The sequence below is a fragment of the Monocercomonoides exilis genome (genome assembly GCF_001643675.1).
Source record: "Monocercomonoides exilis strain PA203 chromosome Unknown scaffold19-1596985, whole genome shotgun sequence".
In the NCBI taxonomy this organism is placed as follows: domain Eukaryota; phylum Preaxostyla; order Oxymonadida; family Polymastigidae; genus Monocercomonoides; species Monocercomonoides exilis.
The window spans coordinates 1,193,927-1,210,121 of record NW_027150564.1 but is presented as its reverse complement, the minus strand read 5'-3'; the positions used below and the strand labels follow the sequence as shown (position 1 = coordinate 1,210,121).

General features: G+C 36.3%; 5 protein-coding genes across 5 annotated transcripts; 3 read left to right on the top strand and 2 right to left on the bottom strand.

Annotated features, from left to right (window-relative positions):
• The first annotated feature begins 38 nt into the window (after positions 1–38).
• MONOS_898 (uncharacterized protein) lies at positions 39–2,624 on the top strand. The gene is made up of 3 exons (XM_067879434.1): positions 39–306; positions 354–545; positions 601–2,624. Exons 1-3 carry the CDS (start codon positions 151–153, stop codon positions 1,897–1,899), a joined length of 1,647 nt encoding a protein of 548 aa, XP_067728601.1. The 5' UTR covers positions 39–150; the 3' UTR covers positions 1,900–2,624.
• A 721-nt stretch (positions 2,625–3,345) lies between these two features.
• On the bottom strand, positions 3,346–10,165 carry MONOS_899 (uncharacterized protein; the record flags this gene model as incomplete). The annotated part of the gene is made up of 1 exon (XM_067879445.1): positions 3,346–10,165. The coding sequence occupies one exon, from the start codon at positions 10,163–10,165 to the stop codon at positions 3,983–3,985; it is 6,183 nt and encodes a 2,060-aa protein (XP_067728600.1). The 3' UTR covers positions 3,346–3,982.
• Positions 10,166–10,211: 46 nt separating this feature from the next.
• On the top strand, positions 10,212–10,772 carry MONOS_900 (uncharacterized protein; the record flags this gene model as incomplete). Its single annotated transcript, XM_067879458.1, has 1 exon — positions 10,212–10,772. The coding sequence occupies one exon, from the start codon at positions 10,212–10,214 to the stop codon at positions 10,770–10,772; it is 561 nt and encodes a 186-aa protein (XP_067728599.1).
• Positions 10,773–10,883: 111 nt separating this feature from the next.
• Positions 10,884–11,330, top strand: MONOS_901 (uncharacterized protein; the record flags this gene model as incomplete). Its single annotated transcript, XM_067879469.1, has 1 exon — positions 10,884–11,330. The coding sequence occupies one exon, from the start codon at positions 10,884–10,886 to the stop codon at positions 11,328–11,330; it is 447 nt and encodes a 148-aa protein (XP_067728598.1).
• Positions 11,331–13,356: 2,026 nt separating this feature from the next.
• Positions 13,357–16,158, bottom strand: MONOS_903 (uncharacterized protein). Its single transcript, XM_067879490.1, has 2 exons — positions 16,105–16,158; positions 13,357–15,990 (listed from the first exon to the last, which is right to left on the bottom strand). The coding sequence occupies exons 1-2, from the start codon at positions 16,130–16,132 to the stop codon at positions 14,186–14,188; spliced, it is 1,833 nt and encodes a 610-aa protein (XP_067728597.1). The 5' UTR covers positions 16,133–16,158; the 3' UTR covers positions 13,357–14,185.
• Between the last annotated feature and the right edge of the window lie 37 nt (positions 16,159–16,195).

Genomic DNA, 16,195 nt, shown 5'->3' with positions numbered 1-16,195 from the left:
TTCAATCAAAGTTTTGAAAATAAAGCTAACATAATTATGGAGATATGTGGATCAATAAAATCAAATATTTTCTTCAAAACAATTATTTAGAGGAAATTACGTGTCCTTTGCACAGCATTTATTAATATTATTTTTTAGGTTCTCATTATCATGAGTCGGACAACTCTACGCCTTACGACAGTCAAATATCAAGGTTCGCGTATTTATGTGAATAAAGGTGCAATTGCAGACCTTCATGACCTTACAACGGACACTTCATTGGAGTCAGGAGTTACTCTTATGGATTTGAAATTAAAAGAAATGAAGGTGTTTCTTTTTAGGATTTTTGAGAGATAATAAAGAAATTGTTATAGGGCCGTATCTTGTTCAATCTATCTGAACTGGATTTAGGTAATAAGTATTTAACTATGAATAATAATGAAATTGTTCGATATCCGGAGGATCTCGTGACAATATCCAATTTTATTCCATTGCACATTCGTCTCAATTCTTCTACTGAACCATTGACTCCATCAACAGTTCCATTTGAAGAAATTTTGTACTTCGTTTGTCGGCATTAAATTGTAATCCTTTTTAGTAAAGAATTTTTTCTGTATTTAGTTGCTGCCAAATTTTAAGTTGAAAGATGGTCTTCCTTGTTTCAAGGCCAAAAAAATAAGTGGACAATATTCTGTAGTTGAAATACAAAAACCAAGCTTGGCAAAAAGAATCGTTAAAATTCCTCCTCCGCTTATTCTTCCTCCAATATCACCTCAATCGTCATCTTCACTTTATTCACCCAAAATTCCTTCATCATCAGATAGCCAACGAAGTCCGAAAAATCAAATAACACCGAAAACTCCTAAAAATACGTTTTCTGGTTTTTTCCATTCACCTGCAAAATCTAGGCAGGCAGAAGTTTCCTCAGACAATCCTTTTCCTATGTCATCAAAACCAGCCCCTCCAATGCCTCCAATTAGCCCATGCTCCGCAATTGCATCTTCTCAGCCGTCCTTCTCATCAACTTCGAGTGAAGGAAGCATTCCTATTGTGACTCAGAAAGGAGTATCAAAGCACACACTTCCAGCCTTTGATCAACATTCGGAGCTGTTCAAGTGCGAAAAAAAGGCTGCAGAAAAAGCAAAAATCGTTCGCATATATTCACCTGCTGATATGGAAGTCGGAGTGCTGTATCATGTTGCCTTCACTCCCATTGAACTTAAAAAGGAGAGGCGCGGGGTTGTGTCTATTTTTAACCTTGAGGCTTTTTGGGAAGAGAAAGAAAGAAAGATTGGTGACGAAGAAAATGAGAAAATTTCAGGCTTGCAATCAAATGGCAGAGAAATGAAAGAACGTAAAGAAATGAAATGTTTCAAGAACTCAGACAGTTTTGAAGATCCTGGAATTCAACAAAAATGTGACGAGGAAATAATAATTGGTGAAGATTCGAATGAATTTGAGGAAAATGATGATGAAAAGAAAAAGAGAGAAGAAGAAGAAAGAAGGTTGTTTGAGGAAGTGAATCGAAGAGAAGAAAAAGAAATGAAGAGGAGGAAAAGAGAGATGGAAAAGAGGAGTGAGTATTTAATGGAGAAATTTGCAAATGCTGCTAAGGAATTGGAAGAAGATGAGGAAGATTGTTATGAAGGGCATAAAGAAAAAGAAACTGTTTGCGGAAAAGATTTGAAAGATAAAGAACAGCAAACAGAAGGTGATTCTTATAGTTTGTTACAGATTCCTCAATTAATGTCGAAAGTTCCTGTGCAACTTGTTTCATCTTCTACACAAACTGATTTGGTAGATATTGATTTTCCAAAAGCAAAAAGTGATGTTGCAATTGATTCTTCCACAGTACCTTTTTGCTCTTTTCTTTTATTCATTTTTTTTGTATTTTTTCTCCTTTTCTCATCAAAAAAATAAGTTTTTTTTCATTTTCATTTAAGTTTTTGTTTTGTTTTGTTCTTTTTATAAGATATTTCATTGAATTTTATTTTGATTTCTTTTGGTTTGTTTATGTGAATTCGAATTTTTAAGTTTTTACGTTTTCTTTTTTACAAAGGGCAATTTATATATTTCTTTCTCATTTCTAAAATCATATATCGGTTGATCATTTATGTTATTTGCTGTGACTCTTTAGATTATTTTTGTTTTGCATTGTTATTTAGTTTCTTTAAATATTTTTTTAATATTATATCAAATCAACCTTATTCGAATTTTGAATGAAATGTCTATTGAATGGCTGTTGCTTTTAGGTGTTTTTGGAGGAAAATATGATTGTTTGCGGAAACTCCAGTTGTAAAAATATTTCATATGCCTGAAGTTATCAGAAAAAGCACATGTGTTATTCCTTATGAAAAGTTGCAACTGTGATATTTTTCTATTTGATGCGATCTTGGTTTATTTTTCATCAATTATTGTGCAAATTCAACAAATCTCAAGAGAAAGAAAATAATTTCGTACCCGAAACATTCATATGAAACAATAGGATTCATTTAAAATTATTAATAGAAATTCGAAAAAATTTGAGAAACAGAAAATTAATTATAATTATTATTATTATTCTTATTATTATTTAAAAGAAAAGGATAAAAGTCAAAATAATTATATTTTTTGTTATGGATGAACAATGATTAATCATTTTCAAATCTTGTAACTTGATTATACGGGATGAAATTTCAAGTTTTGTGAAAAAAACAAAGATTTGTTCCAAAATTTTTCTGAAAATACATCAAAATATGTCTTGTATTCAAATGCTAGATAATACAGAAAATTGTTTAAATTGAGAAAAATAAAAGAAATTATTGAGTGGAACAAAATTCTTGAGGTTAATAATTGCATCCCATATTTATTTAAAAATCACAAATGTTTGATACTAGAAAAGAGAACAAAATTTTTATAATTGAATGAAGAAATTTAACATTTCAACTGTAAGTTTTTCAGTTAAAAAAAGCTATTCACACAAAGAGTGAAGAAAAAAGTCTTAATAGAAGAAATGCAATTATTATTATTCTGTTAAACATCGAACGTTTATTCAGACGAAACTCATTTGAAGGAGTTATTCATGAATGATGAAGCTCAAATCAATGATAATGATTGAAAGGGCAAAAGAAGGGACATTCTGATGAATTCGAAATGAACATTTTGAGTATTTTGAAGCTTGTGATATTCGACGCAAATATTTGAATGTGCGTTTCGTTTATTTTTCAGAGGTCCGATGCTACAAATACCAGCACTTCGCAGGGTTCGTTAAAATATCTTGAAAGAAGTTTATTTGCAAATTCGACTTTCGATATTGTTTTCTACAATTAACGAAAATACAAATAATCAAATTTTCAAAGAAAAGAAAAAGATTCACAACATATAAAAATGAATATATAAGGAAAATGCATAAAAAGTTTTTTACAAATCACTTAGGTTGAAAAATATGAATAAGTTCTACATAGATAAATGAATTGTTTAAACATATAGAAAACAATTAAGTTGTTGAAATATAATTTTGTAATGTTGATTGAAAAAATAACAAAATTATACATATTAAAATGATCATTTCTGCAATTAGCATGGAATCACAATTTCAACATCAAATTATGGAATATTCTTTTAAGCTCAGATTGTAATAACCTTTGATTTAGAGCGGGAATGAAGATGAGCTTTCGACTCAAATAAGAAATAAAGAAAATTTTTTGCGCATCAAAATAGAAAAAGTCACTGGATCACAAATAACTCGTATGATTCAATAAGAAAACAAAAAATTATGCCAAATCATTTTCGTATAATGTAATAATCTTAGACTTCACTCATGTTGCTATCAATCACATTGCATCCGCTCCACATTTTTTTAATGGATTTCCTTCAATCATAACAGATGCAAACACCACAGAGCGTGAATATTTAACATTCTTTCTTTCTCAAAAAAATCTTCAAGCAACACCAGCATTTATGAAAACAATACTCATTCGTTATCAAACTTGTTTTTCATCATGCTCGCCTATCTTTTTCCTTCTTATTCATTTTTCTTTCCTTTGGAACTTTCTTCATGCTCTGTGCTGCTTTCCTCAACCAGGATTGCATCTGTCATAGTCACAATAAACGTTCCAGCTGGAAACAATTTAACAAACTCTTTCTTGACTTCAGTAAGTGTCGGTCTTTTCGATTCCTCTGATGACAGACACGAATCCACCACATTCTTCATCACACTTTCATCAATTCCCTTCTCATCCACTCTCTCCCCATTCACAATCTTCTGCCCCGCCACCTCCCCTTCATACTCCCCAAACGGGATCTCCAGCGTCAAACACTCCCACAGCATTATCCCAATCGAGAACGCAACTGATTCCTTTGTTGCTCCCATCTGTTTGTTGATCAGCAGCTCCGGCGCCTTCCATCTCATACACTCTTTTCTATTGTCATCCTCATCCTCAAATGCTGATGAAGGTGGGGGAGAGCGTGTGTATCTCTTGCTCCTTCTTGAGCCATCAGACGAAGATGTCACAATCGTGGATGATGAAATCGAAGATGAATCTGAATCTGAAGAAGAACAGTCGGAGTGCATCGCAATGCAGATAACCATATGTTCGGAGAAAAGAACAATATGAGGACTCAGGTTTTCCAAGGATGAAAGTGGATTTTCCATTTCATCAAAGGAGTGGAGTGCTCCATTCGCCACCCAGAACAGGATCTGGGCAGCTGTCTGTTCTCTTTCCTGAAGACTCCCAATCGCCATCTCCTTTGTCTTATTCCTTCCATGAAGAAGCATGAACAGCGAATCCCTCAAGTCAACAATCAGTTTCTCATGAGGAGATGAACAGGCCATTGCATCCACCAGATTCGACATCGATGAGGTGGTTGGGCACAGACTCTCCGTTCGAACAAAAGTTGATTCAGTGTCTAAAGTGTCTGTTGTTGAAGTGGATGAAATAGATGGAGATGGTGTTCTCTTTCTTGTCTCTTCTTCTTTCTCATCAACCTTCTCCAGAGCCCATTCAGGAATCTTGTCTGAATCTCTCCCCAGAATGTATTCGGTTGATCCACTTTCACTCAATAAATGCTCTGATGATTCGGAATGTCCCAAGCTTTTCGCATATACTCTCTTCTTTATCCTTTCTTCATTCTTCTTCTCTGCCTCTCTCTCTGCTCTCCTCCACTGCTCCTCTGGAGACATCTCCATCGTCACCATCTCAAACGCTTTTGGATCCTTTCTGATGTTGTCATTCACAATCTCTCTCAGATCTTCTGCTTCATTCTTCACCTTTCTCCACCGAATGGCCAGAACAATTGAAACAACAAGAACAATTAAAAGAATTATCGCCATTACAATAACTATTATTGGCCAAAATGTTTTTCCTTCTTTTCCTTTTTCAACGATTCTTTCATCTTCTTTTTGCGCAATCTCGCTCCTGTTCTTCAGAATGAATGAATTTGTTGTTGAAGGAGATTCTGCATTCCCAAACAAAATACAAGCACTCACTTCGATTTCATTTCCACAACTGCTGATGACATCTTTTGCCAGCCTCCCTTCAACTTCCGTCTCTGATAAGAATCCATTTAAATAAAAATCATAATGTTCAATCTCTTTCTCTTCTCCCTTCCTCTTCACAACTGAGAATGACAGATTACATGGAATAAAAAGCATTCCTTTGAATGTCAGCTTCATTCTATCTGTCTCTTCTTCTGTTTCCACACTCTCCAGCACAGGAATGAAAAATGATGAATCCCTTTCAGAAACAATCCCTTCAAAACTGCATCCATCATTCAGCATCCAAAGTGAAGAGTTATCCTTCAATCCATCTCCTCCTTTCAAACTCACCACATTCAATGTTCCTGAATCTGAACAAATAATATTTCTTCTCAATGATGGGTATTCTTCTATTGATGGATTATTGTTTGAGAAATTCCCTGCTTCAATAATCACATTTCCTCCACTCGTTGTTATTCCACCATCTGGTGAATTCGAGATTGTTGTGTCTTTCATCAAAACAGAACTCTTCACAACATCCACAAGAGATCCATCCCATCTGCACATCTCTTCTTTTTCATTCAAAGACTGATCATTTCTTTCATTTGAATTCCCATCAAAAATGCAATTATCCATTTTCGCATCTGTGCAATCCTTCAATTTCATCAATTTTCCTTTTATAGTAATTGAACTCACTTTTCCCATTGTGCAATTTGTCAACTGAATTGTCTTTTTCATTGACAAGCAAGATATTAATGATTCTTCATTCCCTTCAACAGAGATATTTTCTGTGTGAAACTTTTCCATGTTTAATTGACCACATTCTTTCATTTTTATAACTGAATGAGAAATCGTCGAATTGAATATCTCAAACAAATAAATTTCTAATTGAAATTGTGATGAAAGATATAACGCTGTTTCTTGAAGGATGATGTATGATATCTTGCATTCCATAAGTTGTAATTCTCCTTTTTTCATATCAATTATATGAAATGGAATGTTTGCAAATTCTACATTTGCACCTTCTGTTGATTGTTTTGTTGTGAACGAGCAATTCATAATTTCAAGGATCTCTCCTTCTGGTGTTATTAATGATTCATGTTGAGAGATGAAATTTGATTCAAACACAAAAATCACTCTCAACAATGAGACTGTTCCAATTGTTGAAATCAAAGAATCCTTTGTTTTTTCAATACTTGATTTCACTTCAACCTCACATAAGCCTCTGCTCTTCGAACTCAGACTCATCTCCTTCAGATTAATCTCATCACCAATCACACTCTCTTCAACAACAATCATAACGCTCATGAAATCTGAAGTGAGATGCATCAACCCATGATCAATCGAATAACATGGAAGAATGCTTGTTCCACATTGTCTGTCATTCGATCCATTCACACCGCTCACAATAATTGTGTCGCTCTGATGGATAGTCACATATCCAATCAGATCGGTATCATTTGTGTAATCGCAACTATCCTTTCCATATATTGCATTAATTCGTGAATAATGGCCCTCTCGAAGATCAAACTGAAATTGCATTTCATTTATTTGGGATGTGATGTTGAAGCATTCAATGAAAATATCATTTCCCACTTTTGCTGTATTTGCACTGAATTTTATTCCCGCAAATGTGAAATCAAGAAACCCTCTTTCCTTTGTCGCCAGATACACTCCTCCTCCTTTCCCATTGGTGCAGCTGCATTGGCTGATTGTTGAGTCAATCATCTTCATTGATCCTGATGCGCCCAATGCGAAGAATATTGCCCCTCCTTTTTCACTTGACTCTGTCTTGCCTTCTGTAATGTTGCTCTCATTCACAACCAAAAAAATCTTTTTCTCACTCTTTGATTCCAAAATGCTTGGTCCATTGCCGCTCCTCTTCACTCCTGAAATTGATGATTTGTTTATATCAATATTTACACCTTCATTTTCTTCATTTATCTTCAATCCTGCTTCAAATTTCTTGATTGATAAAATGCATCCTCCACTTTCATTCAACGAATCCACTCGAACATTTCTCAACTGGCAAGTTATTCCAGAATCATGAATGACAAATATACTGTTTCCAACATTACATGAATCCATCGACAAATCATTCACTTCCACTCTGCCTCCAATAGCATCGACAAACACGCAATCAAATCCATTGTTTACTCCCGCCTCTGAATGGAATGAGCATCCAGTTATCACCAACTCACCTTTTCTGTTTGAAATAATTGTTTTGGCCGAATTATCAAATCCCGATGTTAATTGGAGCTGGATATTTATCAATTCAAGATGTTTATAATTTCCCATGAAATATTCCAGTTGACTTCCAACTGCCTTTTCAAAATTCAATCTCGCTTTCACATTCTCTTCTCCCATCTTCACACCCTTTTTGATCTGATAATTGGATACATTGAATGAATCCCGAATGATAGTTGATCCTTCAATTTGAATTGTTTTATTTCCTTCTCCGTCTTTCATGTTTTTCATCCCTTTCCACATTGTGAAGCACGGCTCTTCCTCACTTCCACAACGCACCACATCAAATCCTTCTGATGAGATAAACATCTCAGTTGAGCTAAATGGAATCAGAAACATGAATAAATCCTTTTCTTGATGAAAATCGTCACTTCCAACAAACAGAGTTTTATCATCCTTCATTGAGGAATAATCAAATTTGAATGATATATTTGTTACAGATGTATTAAAATCCTTTCCCAAAATAAACACATTCTTTCCAATTGGAGCTTTGTTATTCTCAAAAGTGACACCAACATCAAAAAGAAATGGTTTTTCATTTAAGCAATTTTCACAATCCAAATACAAGAATCCTCCTTTTCCATTGTTCTTTGAAAGTGAGCAAGATGAAACATTTGTTGATTTGATTACCAATTCTTCGTCATTTTTCAATATTACTCTTGCAACACCTCCTTCTTCACTGCCTGTGTTTTCAATGTTTGAAAAGTTGTTGCTCTCAAATAAAACAGAAGAAGCCATCACCAATGGTGATTTGACAAATGAACAATCTGACAAACTGCATCCGTTTAATGTGCAACTTCCAGTGGTTGTGGATATCAATGAGTATTGAACAATAACTGTTGTTGATTGGATGTAAAATGAACAGCTTTCGAGTTGAATTACTCCACTCGAAGAGATCAAAGAATTTATATTTGGCACAAATTGACTTGGAACCTGAAACGTCAAAGACAACAAGCTGAGCGAAACTGTTGATGAAATAACAGATGAAGATGATGGTGAAGAATCCCTTTTGATTCTCTCATTAAACTGAATAAGCCTGTTTTTGGTTTCATCTCCCTCATTCACACACCCATCAATCGCAAGTGCATCTGTGAATGAATAAATATCTTCAATTGTCCCTTCATCCCTCACTTTCACTTTCCTTTCTCCTTCCCCTCCATTCATGTCAATGTGATCAATTCCGCTTTTCATTGATTGGCATGGAAACGCTTCACCTCCACACCCCAATGTGTCATGCCCATCTGTCGACACAGACACAACCACCCACTTCAAAGAAACAAGAAACACTCGAAGATCCATTTCTCCATAAATCCCATCTTCTCCAACAAATGCATTTCCATCCTCCTCGTAATTTGTGTTAACAATTGCAAAACGCTCTGTATTCACACTTTTCACAAGATTCCCACTCTTTACAAACATGTTCTTCCCTACTGTTGCTGAACATCCAGAAAAGGATATCGATGAGAGCTGAAAAGCTTCTTCATTCAGACTGCAATCCAGATAAATCCCTCCTCCTTTTCCTCCCTCACTCCCGTTCTCACAGACACATCCAGTAAATGAGCTATTTTCAATTGTTACAAATCCTCCTTCACTCAATACCATCTTCAGTGCTCCTCCTTCTTTGCTCTTCGACGAAACTGCCCCTTCAATTCTGCTTCCATTCATTTCCATTCCAATTCCCATATTTCCTTCAATTATTGCTCCAATTCCTTCTCCCATTGCTTCTCCAGCAATTTCCAATTCCTTTAAATTGCAATTCAACAACCTCACTTTGTATTCTTGTTCATTCATGTTTGTTGAGGAAAGAGAAAATGAAAACAATGAGAATGTTGATTTCACATCTGAAATCGTCACAAACTCCAATTCAACCATCTTTCCTGTTGATTTGATCATAGAAAACCCAATTGTGCTTTGCTTCCCTCCATTCACACTCATTGCGCAGTTCTTCATGTGCAACTCGCCGTTTTGAGTGCTTGATTCGATCACTGATGAAATTTTCTTTCCGAAATTCGATGGAACAACAATTCCAATGAACATCATTTCTGCCGGTGATGATGATTTCAACACACATTCTTCAGATTCATTCACATCTCTTTTACATTCGATTTCTACAATTGCCTCGGTTTTTGCCTTCATACACATTCCTCCCACATCCACACATCCTGCCATCAACGTATTTGAAATAACAATAATCTCCTCTTTTGTGTTCTGTATTCTTTTCAAACGCCTTATTCCATTATTAATATTCTTACAAGGTGCCTTCTCCCGCCCACAATACACCTCCTCCACTCCAGATGTTCCATCAACATAAATAGAATCAGCTTTATATCCATCGAAAAATATGAACAAATCGACATCCCAATCTCCGAATGCTTCTGTTCTGTCGTGTCCAACAACCGAGTTGTCTTGTTGATCGATGCTTCTCATGAAAGTGAACAAGGGCTCTTTCACAGAAGCGACAAATGATTCGCATACAAAATACATATCTCTTCCGACCCTGGCCTTGTTGGTTGAAAACACGATATTGGTGATGGAAAAGGAGGATTCTGACACTTGTGAGCCTTCATTGAACTCGATCATGAGAGCACCGCCTCTTCCTCCAGAACTTGTAACCTCGCTTACAGAGCAGGTGGAGAAGATGGAGTTCCTCACTGAAAAGGAGTTGGCAGGGGCAGATGAGGCGAATGAGATGCACCCGCCATTGGTGGCAGTCTGTTGGCTGAACTGTTCTGAGTTGATGTTGGTGATGGTGCAGTTGGCGAGGGAGAGGGAGAGGGCAGGGGAGGTGGCAGAGGAGAGGACACAGCTGGCGGGGGAGGCAGTGGAGGTGATATCGGTGATGCTGGAGGAGTTGAGGGTGAGGGGAGCGGTGAGGGAGGCGAGGTGGAAGATGCTTTGGCTGTTGAGGGCGAGACTGGTGATTGCTGTGTGGTTGAGGGCGAGGGAGCCAGCAGTGAGGAAGAAGAGGGGGGTTGTGATCGATGATGAAGATGGGGTTGTTCCGGTGATGGTGGTTGTGTTGAGGTTGAGGGAAGGGGAGTTTTGGGAGAGGTGGAAGAGGATGGGGATGATGGGGTTTGTGGAGTTGTGAGCGATGGCGAGGGCAGAGACTGTGAGGGAGCCCTGAGTCTGTTGGAAGAGGGCAGACGAGGCAGATGGATCTGGTGAAAAGGAAGAAAATGATGGTGATGAAGGTCGAGGAATGCTACTTGAGGCAATGGTTGTGGTATCTGTGCCATTTCCGGTGATTTTTGTATTTGGGGCACGAAATGTGAGAGTCTTTGTGGGAGCGAAAGTGGAGACGAGAAGGGAGAGGGAGGCATCGCTGAAGGGAGCAATGCACCCGAGAGCATACTCCACTGTGGCACATGGGCTTTGCTGTGTTTTGCCACAGGCATCGACATCACTTCCACCATTTGCAACGATTTTGTTCTGGTTGATGATTGGAAGCCAGCTGTTGTATTCAGCGTTTTCAGCTGTTCCATTATTATATACTCTTTTTGATTCTGTTGTTGAGCCGCATTGCTGGAATGGAGATTGGGTGATGCTGCTTCCACCGAAGAACACATCGTTTCCTCTGCCATTTGTTGCAGTGTTGCCATTGAAGAAACAGAATGTGATGAATTTAATTTCATTCATCCAAGAGTAAGTTTCATCAAAGAGTATTCCAGCTCCACCATAAGTGGAAGAAGATGTTAACTTATTATCGATGAACTGACATTCAACGATTGAAAACTGATTGGGCTTAATTCCTGGAGGGTAGTGAAATGTTAAAGAGCCCGCAGCATCGCCACCAGAATTTGAAATGCATTTGCCGTTTGAAAACAGGAATTGGCCATACGAAAACAAGTCTTTTGGCAAGAAATACCATCCAGTTCCGCACCAACTTGTTATTGAACAACTTTTAACTCTGTTTTCTGAGAATGTCCAAACAGAATTAGATTGCGGATATGCAATACAATTCGCTCCTCCATGTGCAGCTGAACAATTCGAGAAATTGGATTTTGTGATGTTGATATTTAACAAATATATACAGTATATCGCCCCACCACCGCATCCATTGGTGCATGAACATCTATTGAACGAACAAGAAAAGATTGCAAGATTTGCATTGGAACTAACAACATAAAGTGCACCTCCATGGACAGCTCCACCAGTTGTATCTTTCCATTCGCACCATTCAAATTTGTGGCTGTTCAGATCAAAAGAATCCAGTCTTCCAGGTTTCAATTTTTGATATTCAGTTCCAACATGTACAACGGGAGCATTTGGTGAAGAGCGTGTTTGGTGAAGAAAAGAGGTGTTGAAAGAAGAGAGAGAAGTGGATGGGCTGTTGAGGTTGGGGAGGATGGCACCATCGATGGGATTGTGGGTGTGGAGGAAGATGGATGAGTGGATGGAGAGGGATGAGTGAAGAGAGAAGGAGGGGATTGTATTGGTGTTGGTGTTGGTAGAGGTGGAAGAGAGAGAAGAGGAAGAAGTGGTTGATGCGAATGGGTTGAGTGAGTGTGAAGGAAGGGATTGAAGAGATGGATGGGATTGGGAAGAAGAGATGTTGGAGAAGAGGGTGTTTGAGAGATGGAGATAGAGGTGTATTTGGAGGTGAGGATGGGATTTGTAATGGTTATGGAGAGAGGAAGGGGAAGGGGAAGAGGAAAGAGAAGAGGAAGGGGAAGGGGAAGAAAAAGAAGATGATGAGGATGAGGATGAGAAAGATGAAGGAGAAGAGGAAAGGGAAGGGGAAGGAGAAGGGGATGGGGAAGAGAGGGAAGAAGGAGAAAAAAGGAAGGGCTGGACGAGGGGGATGAAGGAGGAGAAAGAGGAGCGGGAGATGGAGAAGGAGGCAGGGATTGGGGAGTGGGCGTCTGGGAGGAGATTGTTTGGGATTGAGAAGAGAGGGAAGGAGAATATGGCTGGTTGAGGGGTGGTGAAGGAGAAGTTTGTGAGGGCGATGGAGGCATGGGCAGAGAGAAATAGTGGAGATTTTGTTGCTTGGTTGATTTGGCAAATGGAAGAGCAGATGGAGGCAGCTGAGTGATGTTGGGCAGTGAGGAGTGGACAGCCATTGAGAGGCACCATGTTGAGATGGGCTAGACACAAGGAGGTGTTGATGATATTCAGATTTGTTCGAACATAACAAGCACAAACGCTCGATGAGAATATGTTTTTTGCTGCATCTATGCCTTTTTTGTTGTGGTATTTGTTGCTTCGTATTTCAACGCTGATCGTGCTTTCTGGTATCTCCAAATTCATTTCTTGTTGATTTTGTTTTTTAACAAAACTTCCTTCATTTCTTCCATTAACAACAAGCAACAAGATAAGCATAATATTTAATGAAGCGTTTGCGCTGGTACAACGTCTCTCCATAAATGTGAATATGGATAAATTTTAAAAATAACAATTCTTGCGCCCCATATTAAAATAAAAAATGTCATTATTCAAAGCATTTAAAAATTCTATCATTCAATTCAAAAAATCACATATTTAATTATAATCATAAATCCATATGGCTTCAATTTTATTTGTTTTCTTTTTCTGATTGAATGAGGGAAGATCGAACAGAATTATTCAAGCTCCTTCACTCTATTAAATGTCAAACCCGTTAGATATTAAAATAAGAAACTTCTTACTTCAACCTTTAAGTTTATATTTTATTATTATTATTATTATTATTATTATTATTATTGTTATTATTATTATTATTACTTAACATAAAATAATATGAAATGATTCAAAAAAACAATCTTTGAAATGATATAATTAAATCGAAAATTCATTTGAATAATGTATTTTGTTGCATTGAATCTGTATATATCGAAAAATTCAAGCAACCAAACCAATTATAATAGAAAATGCATCAAAGAACCAAAAGAAACGAAACTCTCCAAGTGAAATGCTTATTATTCAAAATACACTTTATCCGATTGTTTAAAACACAAATTAAAAATTTCTCAATGGAAAATAATTCTTTTCACTTAGCAATAACTCCTGATAAATTATAAATGGAATCCAAAGAATTCCCATTTCAAAAAACGTATTATTGATCAATAACTGGAATACAACTTTAAAATATAAACGAAAAAATAAAAAAAAACCAGCAAAAGCAACTTGTCCAAACAAAAATTTCAAGAACTTCGGAATATAAAGTCTGCAATCGAGAGAAAGACAACACGGTCAAAAATCGACAAAACATCAAAATGTCCCATGTTTCCTTTCATATTAAAAAATAGCTTGAAACATAAAAATAAAAAGAGCTTTCAATTTCCTCGAACAGATTTATTAATAATTACAAAATAAACAAAGCATATTCATCTGAACAAACAAAAATTAATATTCCAACAGCAATTATTTTTTTAAACAACTCAAACAAACACTTTTTTTACATAAACATATTGCGAACAAAATACTGTAATTTCGAAATTTAAATAAATAAATAAATAAATTATTAAAAAAAAATCTATTTGAATAAACAGAAAGATCATCCCTGTTTCAGTCAGAGTCAGTCTAGTCAGAATCTTGTAACTCTACTTCAACAATATTCGAACTTCTTTCTTCCTTTTCTTTTCTCTTCTGCCGACTTCTTTTCTTCTTCTTCTTTTCCTTGTGTGTTTGTTCTGCTTCTGTGTTTGAAATTTCATGATTGTACAAATTTCTTTCATCATAAGCTGCTCTAACAGCTCTACCAAGCTCATGAATATCGATCAAAAAATCTTCTGATTGCATTTCTTCAGAAGGACGTATCGTCGTTTCAGCCATAAATGTTATTTTGTTTATTAATTCTTGTTTGTTGTCTTCTTTTGCTTGATTAAAAGTGCTGCTTTTATCAATCAAACCAAGATTTCCTTTCTCCTCTTCATCTCCACTGATCGAAAAATGGTTGTTTGACGCTGAAGAAGTCTCAAGATTATGTTCTGCATTGCTGAAACTCTGAATGTTATTCTCATTTAATGGATTTAATTCACTCGAAGAGGTTATCATTTCTTCTTGAAGTGTATTTTCTCCCCTTTCCTCTGCAAACACAACCATCGAATGGTTTTTCTTAGCCTTCTTTCCTTTCCTTCGTTTCCCCTTTTTGGCTTTTTTCTCTTCTCTTGGCATGCTCATATCTTCCTCAATAACAAGACTAGCGGCAATGTTTTCTTCCTCTTTACAGTTCTCAAGCGATGGAATGGTGTGTATTTCAATGAAATTATCAGACTCATCAGAAATCCTATCATCAGAATGCAAATATTCTTCCACAATTATTTCGCTGCTAATTGTTGGCTGTGTTTTCTTGTCTTCCTCAATAATAAGTGGCATCTGACTTGTCACTTCTTCGAGTAATACTGACGATGCTTCTTTCATTTCAAAACTTCCTGTTTCATTTTCACTTCTCCATTCTAAACTTTCCAGTTTTTTCGAATCCCCGAAATCTTCTCTTTGAATGATACCTTTTGCTCCTTTTCGTTTTCTTTGAAGGAGAATAACAACTATGACAAAAATGACAACGATAACTGAGAGAACAGCAACACATATAATCAATGCAATAATGCTCCCTTCATGTTTCATATAATTCGAAGATTCAACTTCATTCTTCGGAGAATTATCTTTTGCAACTGTAGAATTTTTGAGAATAAATGTTTCAGTTGATGACGGAAATTTTGAATTACCAAAAAGGATGCTTACTGAAATTTCCATGTCATTTTCCATGTATTGCAATTGAGACGATGATAATGTTAAATGTATTTCAGTCTCAGATACATAATTAGCCTCATCAATATTTAATTTTTCAAACTTTTCTTCTTCTCCATTTTTCACACTTATTCTTGCTGAAAGATTGCATGGAAAAAGAAGCTTTCCATATAACCTTAAATCAATTTCTCCAGTTGGTTGTGTTGTATTCTTCGCATCTTCCAGAACTGGAATAAACAAAGACGATCTTCTTTCCCCAGCAATTCCTCCAAGGTTGCATCCTTCATCCAATATCCACAGAGATGTGTCTGGTAATACCCCATCCCCTCCTTTCACGCTCATAATATTCAATTCGCTGTTTTCCGTGCAAATAACATTCCTTCTAGCCGAGCCATATCCTTCGATTGATGGATTATTATTCTCAAATTCGCCTTTCTCAATCTTCAAGTTTCCGCCACTTACCCATATTCCTCCATTTTTGCCATTTTTTATTGTTGTTTCTTTCATTATCATGTTGCTATTTTGAATGTCAATTAAAGATCCATTCCATCTGCAAATTCCATCACTCGCTCTTATCTGTTCGTTTGGTGTAATGCTGCTTCCTCCCTTCCATTTTAAAACATCAATGGCAATTAATTCTTTAATTTAGCAAACAACAAAAAACGATGAAAATAAAATGTAAATGAATGTGTAAATCATATTTATCAATTGACAATTAAAAATAAAGCACGGAAATGCAAAATAGAACACACGTATTGCCAAATTCGCGAATATATTCATTTCTGAAATAACCTCTAATGATCTGCACCATTTTTAAATATCTGAAAACAGGGAAAAAATTAT

What these genes read in the sequence shown, in the direction of transcription:
- MONOS_898 (XM_067879434.1), top strand. Translation starts at nt 151, where the DNA reads ATGAGTCGGACAACTCTACGCCTTACGACAGTCAAATATCAAGGTTCG. An exon ending in TGAAATTAAAAGAAATGAAG is followed by an intron (nt 307 to 353) that starts GTGTTTCTTTTT and finishes AAATTGTTATAG; the next exon opens with GGCCGTATCTTGTTCAATCT. An exon ending in TTGAAGAAATTTTGTACTTC is followed by an intron (nt 546 to 600) that starts GTTTGTCGGCAT and finishes TTCTGTATTTAG; the next exon opens with TTGCTGCCAAATTTTAAGTT.
- MONOS_903 (XM_067879490.1), bottom strand. Translation starts at nt 16,132, where the DNA reads ATGAATATATTCGCGAATTTGGCAATAC. An exon ending in ATTCGCGAATTTGGCAATAC is followed by an intron (nt 15,991 to 16,104) that starts GTGTGTTCTATT and finishes GCTAAATTAAAG; the next exon opens with AATTAATTGCCATTGATGTT.